The sequence below is a fragment of the Austrofundulus limnaeus genome, unplaced genomic scaffold (genome assembly GCF_001266775.1).
Source record: "Austrofundulus limnaeus strain Quisiro unplaced genomic scaffold, Austrofundulus_limnaeus-1.0 Scaffold265, whole genome shotgun sequence".
In the NCBI taxonomy this organism is placed as follows: Eukaryota; Metazoa; Chordata; class Actinopteri; order Cyprinodontiformes; family Rivulidae; genus Austrofundulus; species Austrofundulus limnaeus.
Window position 1 is genome coordinate 162756 of NW_013952667.1, and position 10108 is coordinate 172863.

The window sequence follows — 10108 nt, forward strand, 5'->3', positions numbered from 1 at the left end:
ATAAATAAATAAATAAATAAATAAATTTAGCATTTTTATAAGCTGGAGCAAAATTTTGGTTCTTTGTGATGAGAAATTACGCTGAACAATAAATATTAAACCTTTATTTTAACAGGTAAGTCAGCTAAGATCACCTAAAACAAATTATTCCTAAAGAGAACCATGAAATGACATGCGACTTGGCAAGAGGAACTGGTCATCTGGATTAATAAGTAATATTTGTTACAGACTTACTCTGTGACAGAAGAAAATACATAAGCAGATGGTCAGCTTATCTCTATTAGGATTAGTTGGGAGAATAAGCCAGAGGTTTAAAGACAGAAACTTACTTTGACCTGTCATCTGAGCCTCGGTACGAGTCATAGTAACGCTCATCTCGGCTGTGGAGATGGGGGGAATAAAAGAAAGAAAGAAAAAAAGACAAACATAACCAGACATACAACAATGAGCACATATATTTAAATGAAGTGATAAACATGAATACCAGTTTTTATACTAGCTTATAAGCAAACTGTTAAATTCACTTAAACCAGTACAAATAAAACAGTTCTTCAGAACGGCTTCATTCACACAAAGTTTTTAATTCCTTATCCGTTTTACAACATGGAAATAAGTGAATAAAATTTAATCTATCTGAAAATGCACCCTCATCACTTACCCTCCTCTGTAGGGGTGACCCATTGGCATGTTMCGTGGACGGCCCGTCCCCCTGCCAACCCGACTGTGGTGGGGTGGGGGAGGACCTCGACGGGGGCTGATATCATCGTAGTCCCGACGGGAATGAGGCGGGGGTCCACGCGCCCCTCTACTGGAGGGCATTCGGTCATACCCACGGTCACCACCGACGTCCCTAGACCTGCTTCCTCGCATAGGAAAGCCCCCCATGGCTCTACGTCCACCCCCTCTCTCCTCAAACATCATGGTGAAGCCACCATAATCGTACGTTTCGTCATAAAAGTTGGGGTCATAGGGCTGTGTGCGACCCTTTATAGGAGCCTGAAATAGAGGACAAAGGTTCTGAGAACTTATAAGAGCAATGTGCATCGATTAGAAAGGCTTCTARTATACAAATAAAAAATAATTAACAATAAAAAACAATCAATGTTTCAAATCAGCCATCTTACTTTAGGGAAACCATTTTCACGTAAAACACTCAGGCAGAAAGACTAAAATAATTAAAGTATCACATACTAAAAAAATATTCAGTAACAGCTTTAATATTTTGTAAAATCTTAATATTTCAAACCAAGAAAGACATAACATGACACTAATAAACAGTTTAAAACCTTACATCAGTAATAAGCTCCAGCATAGTCTTGATACACTCCACCACCCTCTCCATTTTACCACCAACAAGCACCACACGGTCTGTCGACTGGGGACAACACTCCTGAAACAGCTTGATGCTGGTCTTTGTGTTCTGGAGACAAACACACGAAGGCTCACATGAGTAGGCAGAGAGGGAAAAAGAAAGGGAAAAAAAAAACCACACACACACATACACACAACGCAACAAATAATTATGTTTAACACTACAAAAGATTAGTTTAGAAAATGCAAAAACTGAATACTAAAATGGTTCACAAGTGAAAATACTATGTTGCAAATTAATTTAATTGCAGCAGAAGAAATTAAATTGTCCACGTGCACACACCTCACGGAGCTCTTTGATCTTCGCTCCCTTCACCCCGATAATTGAGCCAGCCAGGCTTTGGTGGATCAGCAAACGGAGCTCACAGTCAAAATCCACACCATTGTACTGCTGGTACTTGTGGAGAACATTAAAAACATTCAATCAACAATGTTCTAGCGCACACCCACAGAAATTTTATAAACTTTCCTAAATCATGTAAAAAATAAAAATTACCAAAACAAATGAAATACAGCAAAAAAAAACTATAATTTAACCAATGCAAAAAAACTTTATGCTAAATATTTGACTTGCAAAAAGCAAGAAAATAAATAAGAAAATGCACAGTAATTTCACTTGAAAGCATCTCTTCAACTTGGAGCTCACCTCTTCTAATGTTGGGATAATCTTCAGCAGAATTTCTCCAATAGTATCAATATCTGCACTGATGCTTAGGATTCTTCATTTTTTAAATCCAACAACAAAAGAGAGCGAAGGGAAGAGGGTGGGGTTGGGGTGCAAACCAGGCATCCCATGGAAAAGAAACAGAATTAGAGTTTATTACAGTCCCTTTTTACTTTAAAAAGACAAATAAGCAATGTCTGTCACAAATGCAGATTAGGTAGCATGTAAAGTTTTAAAATTGCAGAACATGACGTTTTAAATAGTCAACTGAACGATTTTATGCTACAGCTGATTAAAAAAAAAAACTGTCGCAGAAATAGTACGAGAAGAAAACCACCTCTATTCAGAGGAAGGCATTAAAAAGAAGAAATTAAAGAAAGATCCAAAAGTAAGAAAATAGCARTTTGTGACCATTGAGGGAGCAAGATGGGGGAGGTGAAGTTTAAGGAAGAAATAAGCACCAAGAGTGCTAGAGAGCTCTAAAATTTTAAAGCATTGCTGGGTGGATGCACACCACAAAGACTGACTTCAACCATAAACAYGGTTCTGAACAGAGCGCAGGAAAATAGACAACAAATAAATACCAACTTGTTTTCTTATAAATTACTACTTTAATTTTCAACCTTAATTTGATCAACAAAAAGTAATTAAATAGTTGTCTGCACCCACCTATTGACAGACATTTACTGATAGACGTTGAGAGATTTGTACACAGAAGCAACATATCAGGCAGATGAGGAAAAAGTGACAGAGCAGATTGTACTGTGGTAAAGTTTGTCTGCCACTGCTGGAGTTCATGTTTATGTCTTGATTTGAGGAGGAATGTTGATAAATACCATTTTTTTAAACTACAACAATTAAGGTGACATTTTAACTTTCAAAAACTCCAGCAGTAAATTAGGCTCAGTTGATGCAAAAGACAGAAAGAAAAACTAATTAAAATTTTAGCATTCCCTTTACGTTTTGACAATGAATGCACTACGTAGGTATGTCATAAGAAGGACGAGGAAAGAATGGGAAGAAGCTAGAAGCYAGTGAGTTTATGAAACTAACAGAAAAACCAAGAACACCAAATTATGCACACTGCGATTCTGAGAAGTGAAAATAAAGGTATACAGGATAGATGCGTATGAACTTACAAAATAAATAAATCAAACTGCATAGACTGTAGCAAAGATTTTAAAAAATAGTAGCAGACTGAAGAATAACCCTAAAAACACCACCTTAAGTTTCAAAGCTGATGTGAGTTCAAACTTGGCATAGAAAGGATAACTACATGGTTTTACAGGATCAAGACAAATTTTAGATATTGTAGGCTCAAGCTAATATACTTTCAACAGGTATGTTTAAATACAGTGACTTGACAGAGGTAGGTTTTATCTTTAATGTTCTTCTTGTTTGACCTGTAGTCAGGTATTCATAGGGAGGAGCTTAGGGACATACCGCTCAGGCCCACTGCTGTCTGGGACTGACACACTGGCATTGTACTGGGCGTGGCATGGACAGGGGCCAGGGCCATTCGAGCACAGATGTCAATCAAGTAAGGCGCCCGTTTAGGGAGAGGGCACGATTATGGGCGGGGCCAACCYGGGTGTCAGGTGGGCGGGCGGGCGCAGAAGGGGCCATCCAGAACATGGGCAACAGAGGAGGATATGGGCAAAAAAGTAAAGAGTAAAAATAATAAACAAGGGAGAGGGAAGAGGAATACATTTTTAATATACAGGCTCTACACTGTTGAAATGTGACTTTAATTTGATTCTCTCAGAGATTGATTTGTCAAAGAGAGAAAAAGAGAAACGGTGACACTGGAAAARGGGTAATGGCATATTAAGAYTARGAAGAGATCAGTGTTGGGGAATAAACCAGAGACAGTGAGAAAGAAGGGAAAAACAAACTGTAGGACTAAAAAAAGAGAAGGCAATGACATTAAATTAATAATTGGCCACTTTTCTGACATTAAAAGGTTAAKTGTGCAAGGTGCCTGTCTGTTTTAAAGTAACAGGAGTATCAGTGTCGCCACAACAGCTGTGTTACAATAAATTATCATAATGAAGAAACAAATGGACACAAAAATTGAACTGCTGTGCCTTTAGCAATTATAGCTGACACAATAACACACTGCTTATATAACAGGATAAAAAAACAGCCCCAAGAAATTTCCCACTAGATCTAATGAGTTGAAGAATAATTATTAAAGCATCAGCTAACAACATAAAAAAAATCCTCAAAATTTGTAAAAAAAAAAAAAAAAAAAAAGTTACTAAGGGGAATTTAATATATATAAAAAAACAAAACCTTCTGCTTTTAAATTGAGGAAGCTGGGTCTGAGAGGTCAGTGAAGAGAAAAATATAGAAGACAAGAAATAAAAKATGTGCTCACATCTGAACGAAGAGCTTTGATGTTTTTGCCACCCTTCCCAATCACAGCTCCTGCATTCTGCAAATAAAAATTAATAAAAATACAAAACATGAATAAATTAAAACCTGCACACAAAAGCAGAAAATGTAAGCAAAGAATCTACAATAAAACAGACATAAAAAATATATATACTACTATAATTAATGAGGAAGGAAAGCYTTATGCCTGTTTGAATATAAGTAATCAAGTACAGCTTTAAATTATTCAAAAGGCTAAAACAAGAAGACAACATAAAATATAGTTATGAAATATTTCAGGAATTGGCAGTATTTTGTGGAACAAAAAAAAGGCAAAATTCTAAAAATACACAATAAGATTAATAATAAATACATATGAAATCTCATAGGAATGCAACATAAAAGAGAAGCCAATTTACTTTGCTCTGCAGGAGAATACGGAGCTCAACCATCTCATCGGAGTTTCTGGAGCGCTTGAATGATTTCTGCTCATCTGCATCCTCAGCGGGGCGCTTACCTGGCACAAGGAGATAAAGAAAACACCTTGATAATTTTGTGCAAAGAGCCTTCGGCAAAAATGGTAATAAGAAAAAAAAAAAAAAAGATAACAGAACGCAACAACATGAACCATAAACAAGTGTTTGTCTCCAAAACTCTGCTCAAATATGATGTTCAAAACATGCATGACTTTCTCAACAAATTTTAAAAGAAATAATGCATAAAACACAAACAATTTAGGTAAAAACAAATATGTTGGACACACAGTACAGCATGCAAAAAAGTACAATAGCTTAAATTAAAGCTTTGGTTTGAAACATTAAGTTCAAAGTCAAACATTTGCAAAAAAGAGACACTTAAAAAAAAAACTAACAAGTTTCGTTTTTTTACCATTTGTCTCCGTGTTGCTGAATGAGGTTTCTTCCTGCTGATCAACTTCTGTCTCCATGGTCTTCTGCTGCAGGGAAGGACGAAGTGTGCACCTTGATCTGGGATGCAGGTGGTCAGAACAGGGAGAGAAAAACCGAAAACTAGCCCCAGTAAGCTGTCGTTGTCTACTGGCATGTTAAAGATGTTAAAAAAAGAAAGAAAAAGAGAAGATGATGATGACTAGAGGTGTATGACTTGAGAGTGGTATGTGGAAGAATCAGTAATGGATTAAGGAAADTGTCAAGACACACGGGACTTACCGGTATTTATTACAAGGACAAGGGCGTGTTGATAGGCGGACCTAAATGAAGAAGGACCAAACAGATATTGGGACCTATCGCAGGGGAGAGAGAAACACTTCTTCAGTGCTGACCACGACAAACGCTGCCAAACAGTCCGAGAACAACAGATTGAGATTACACGCATTTTAATTGACGTTGTTGTTACTTAAATTTAAGCCATTAACTCGTGATTAAAAAGACTAGTTAAGTCTTGTGAACAGCAAATGACAAATGTCTGACAAGCATTGCTAACCAAGTTTATTTGAACAGATTTGACCAGTCTGTCCAGCACTCCGACCATCAGATAAAACACACTGTGTCAACCTCAACACACGACAGWTACTTGACCTGACGCTCATTTGTCCCACAATTTTTTAAAAACAACTTGGATTAGAAAGTCTGTTGAACGACAGCTGACTAATAATCACTCATCAAATCGGACGTAGATTAGCTACTAAGCTAATTTGGCGGCCGTTAGCTGTGGTGAGAGATCGATAGCTAGCAACATGTTAGCAACCTAGCTTCGAGCCATGTCTACATTAGAAAGATTTTGTCAAGTGTCGGCAGGACTAGTCTCAAAAAAATGTTGCGAATGATATAAAGCATTGTGGTAGGTTACCGGCCAATCGTGGTACGCTTAGAAAAATAACTAATTTTACCAGAAGAGATACGAGCTCGAGCTAGCGGCTAACTATTTTCGCCATGTTGTCTCAGTATGGCTGAGCAGAAATGGAAGTAGCCAGGCCAACTAGTTGGATAACGTTTTCACCGAGCAGAAAACAAAGCAACTGGGGCGATTGCTTGACATACGTAGAGTGTATTTCTTTTGTTGTTGTACAGACACACACATTAAGAAATATATGAATAACCGTAGTTCAACAAAGGAGAAAATAATCACCAAAATCACAAACCTGCAGTTAACTACCTCGCTCGCTCGCACGTCCCTTTCCTTCTCTTCCGAATCTAAACTTACGACTCGATTCTCTGTGGTCTCATTGGCTGCATGAAAAGCAAATCAATTACATAGCAAAGACAATTGGCTAGAGTAAATGTCAATCACACAAAATGGGGCGTTTCCAACGTGGTAAGACGCTCCCTGTTTCCGGATAAGGATCGTACTACATTAGTGGCGGTTGTAGTTATTCCATTTGCTTGCCTGAAAGACTAATGTATTGTGTTTTTACAGAAATTGTACAGCTCGGTTGTTGCAGGCTGTAGACCTCATGTTAAATTCAAGAGGTTTCGTTGTTGTGGACACGAAACAACGGTGCCATAGCTCGGCAATTGTTGCTAACTGAGAGCATCTTGTGGTTCAGGTTGGCGCCTTTACTGTCCCAGCACAGTTTATGGACGAGAGGCTTCCTACACGGTAACCTGTTTCTCAACACTTACTTATTTTTGTTCTTACTCACTGTCTTTTTAATTTCTTCTACGGTATACATGTGCGATCCACTAACACATACACTAAATTCATGTTGATGGAAAGCAATATTCATTCATTCAACAGCATCTGCTCAGTTCGTGTACACATATAGATAATAAAAAAATAACACAAGCGTTTTCAAATCTGGAGAAATGGAATATTAGGTTAGTTTTATACTGATAATCGACAATTTTACTGCAGTTTCACAATAGCTACATAGCAGAAATTAAGTATTGTGCTGCCTGTATGTTTTAGCGGATGAAGGCAAGAACAATAACAACAAAGCAGTGGTGACAGACTGAAACACAGAGGAGGAGGATGCCCCAGGAGACTCACTCAGTAGTAAGCGCTGCCCAAGGCTGGCTGCGGTCCACTTGGCATATCCAGGTGCCCTTCGCCTGGCTCCAAGCCTGCATCCAGTGGCTTCAAGGAGAGGCTGGAGGAGCAGGTCATCTGTCCCAGCAGCAGATCAATCAACAGGTTAGTTTAGTGTGTTTTAGCTCAAGTAATCACACTCCTCATCTACGGAATGTTTATATCTGTTTTGAAGCTGTTAACACAAGATTTTTGGGCCAAATTGTTGGCTATAAATCTTAAGTTTAAAACAGTGTTTATTCTGCAAATTACTTAAATCTGAGTGAAATATTCTATGAAATAGTTTTTTTAAACTCTTATTCAGACTCAAAGATAAAGTTGCATCTAATTCAAAACCTTATGCCAATATTTTCCATTGTCACATACTTGAAATTTTCTGTTATGAAGTGTTTTTTCTCCCTGTTGGCTGTAAAAAAATAAATTCCAGCATCACTGTTGTGTTCTACATAAATATGCAGCACAGTGAAAGCTAAACCTTTGTTCAAACAACAAAAGCTCAAGACTAGGCTTATCTGTTTTACCACTGCTGTGATATCACACCGTAGTAGGTAATGATCAGAAAATTTGTGTACGTGAAGAGATAAAGAACCCCCTCCTGGTCTGAAAAACCCTGGTTTTTATTGCAACGTGTTTATAGCAAAGACAAATTTTTAGTGTAAACAGCATGTGTCCATCATGCCGGGTGTCAGCTGTACCAGCTGGTGGTGGCATCATGTGGGGTATGTTTTCTTGCACTGACGCATCTTTCATACGCCACAGTGTACTGAAATATTGCTGCCGAACAGCTGTGTCCTCCCATGGCCAAAGTCTATCTTTCTTGTTTTCAAATAGATACTTGGGGAAGATATTGCTTCAAGTTTTCAGGGGATATATCATCTCCTTATGGTTGCAGGACGACCGTGTTATCAGTTTATTCAAGTGTCACACATGGTCCCCAGATTTCTGTCCTACCAGACTAAAGCATATTTCAAATTGTCGTGGATAAGTGTATTAAATCTGATTATTAGAAGATGAATAACTGGAGCCTTGATGACACAACTGAGTCAGTGTGCCTCAAACTCACTGTGATGATTTTATTTTGTTCTCTTGACTAATTCATGCTTCTCTCTGCATCATTGGTTTTGTTTCAATGTTTATAACTACTGTTGAACTACCAAGCTGTGGTGTTTATAAATGGCGGTTCACGCCATTAAACGAAACAACTGTATCTCAATTTACAACGTGGAGTAGCTTCAGATGACAGTATTTCCCCTGACCTTAGCATTCGTCGATATTTCTGTTTGGTGCAAATTTTCTAGGTTCTGGATCAATGGCTTCTGACAGATCTGAGAGACCTGGACTACCCAATTCTCCCTGAAGGGCTTGCTCAGGCCCAGAAGACCAAACTCACTGGTACCTTTTGTGTCCAGGTAAAATGTCTTGTTTATTTTATTTGAATGCATTCTCATCTGTTCATAATTTTTTATGTTTTGACCAAAAATTAAAGGTAGCAACGAAAAAAACTGCACCTGCATATGACAAAATAACACATTTTTAGATTTGCACAGTATTATTTATTAGTCTTTGTATAGATAGCAGGTGCTCTAGTAGGATTAAGGCTGTTGTGAAAAAGTGTAAGAAAAAAAGCTGGTTGGTTTTATGCTAGCAGCCTAAATGCAGTGCGACCGGGATCCAAATTCATCCTAAATGCGTACAGGAAACGCAGCTGAAGACAAAATATATGAYAAGTATAGCAATTCAAGAAGTTTAACGTGATCAGGCTATAGGCAGATGAATGTTTTGCAGAAGAAAAGACTGAAGACAAATTGAAGCAATAACCAAAAGTCTCTTTTTGTTTTAGGTTGACTCACTGTTGGACATCAGTCAGCCTGCGTATGGACAGCTGCAGAAATGGAGGGGCACAGACTGCACCAACGATGAGGTGTCTGCTGTCACACAGAGGCCCTGGGAGGCCAAATCTACACGTATGCTGCTACTACAGGTCAGAATTTCATCATTTTGAACACGTTTTTTTTCTCTCATTTTGGAGGAATTGGAAACAATTACTTTTTAGATGTTCTGCCACAGGAACAACAGCGTAAATGCAGAGTTATAAAGTAGATAAATTTAGAGTAAAGTTTTGCAGCAAAACAACAAACTGCTTCTCTTTAGTAACTACATACCCATGTATTAAACACACACGCATAGGATATTGTGCAGTTTTGAGAAACACATATAGTGCAGCAATTTATTTGTGAAACGTTTTAAATTTGTAATTTTTAGGCTTCTATTTCCTATATTCAATATATATTTTTTCTCATGTTAGTACATGTTGTTTRTGTAACACAGATAACAGATGGGGTTCAGGGTTTGGAGGCCATGGAGTACCAGTCCATCCCTGCGCTCAGTGCAACACTCAGGTTAAAGATTGAGCTGTACAACTCTTAGCTGCCCTGCGTTGTGTTTATGCTAACAAACTTTGTAGGAGTGTACATATGTGCATTTTCTACAGCTTGGGAATTTTTTTTAAATAAATCTGTTGCCTCTCGCAGGCCCGGTGCAAAGCTGCAGCTACAAGGACAGATGGTTTGCAGACTTGGTGTGGTGCTGTTGGGTCCATCAAATGTCAAGATTTTGGGCGGTGAGGTGGAAGACTTGGTGGAGAGAAACAGTCAGGTAAGCAAAACAAACTAACTAACTAACTAACTAACT

At 38.1% G+C, this 10108-nt stretch overlaps 2 protein-coding genes across 6 annotated transcripts in view; one reads left to right on the forward strand and one right to left on the reverse strand.

Moving 5' to 3' along the window:
* Window positions 1-6620, reverse strand: part of hnrnpk (heterogeneous nuclear ribonucleoprotein K) — an 11444-nt gene extending 4824 nt beyond the window's left edge. Inside the window, exons 1-11 of one of the 5 annotated variants that reach the window (XM_014020764.1) lie at window positions 6531-6620; window positions 5599-5672; window positions 5300-5397; window positions 4831-4928; window positions 4416-4472; window positions 3479-3522; window positions 2018-2090; window positions 1655-1768; window positions 1292-1420; window positions 659-996; window positions 330-380 (exon numbers count right to left, since the gene is read on the reverse strand). In XM_014020764.1, coding sequence (XP_013876218.1) covers window positions 330-380; window positions 659-996; window positions 1292-1420; window positions 1655-1768; window positions 2018-2090; window positions 3479-3522; window positions 4416-4472; window positions 4831-4928; window positions 5300-5357 — 962 coding nt within the window. In that variant the 5' untranslated portion in view covers window positions 5358-5397; window positions 5599-5672; window positions 6531-6620. Of the gene's footprint in view, window positions 1-329; window positions 381-658; window positions 997-1291; window positions 1421-1654; window positions 1769-2017; window positions 2091-3478; window positions 3523-4415; window positions 4473-4830; window positions 4929-5299; window positions 5467-5598; window positions 5673-6530 lie in introns of all 5 variants that reach the window. The other 4 variants (XM_014020769.1, XM_014020766.1, XM_014020768.1 and 1 more) reach the window with 4 other exon arrangements.
* Window positions 6621-6724: 104 nt separating this feature from the next.
* Window positions 6725-10108, forward strand: part of rmi1 (RMI1, RecQ mediated genome instability 1, homolog (S. cerevisiae)) — a 7841-nt gene continuing 4457 nt past the window's right edge. The window contains exons 1-6 of the mRNA XM_014020772.1: window positions 6725-6988; window positions 7298-7522; window positions 8716-8826; window positions 9258-9398; window positions 9746-9816; window positions 9949-10072. Of these exons, the coding sequence (XP_013876226.1) occupies window positions 7361-7522; window positions 8716-8826; window positions 9258-9398; window positions 9746-9816; window positions 9949-10072 (609 nt within the window). The 5' untranslated portion in view covers window positions 6725-6988; window positions 7298-7360. The remainder of the gene's footprint in view (window positions 6989-7297; window positions 7523-8715; window positions 8827-9257; window positions 9399-9745; window positions 9817-9948; window positions 10073-10108) is intronic.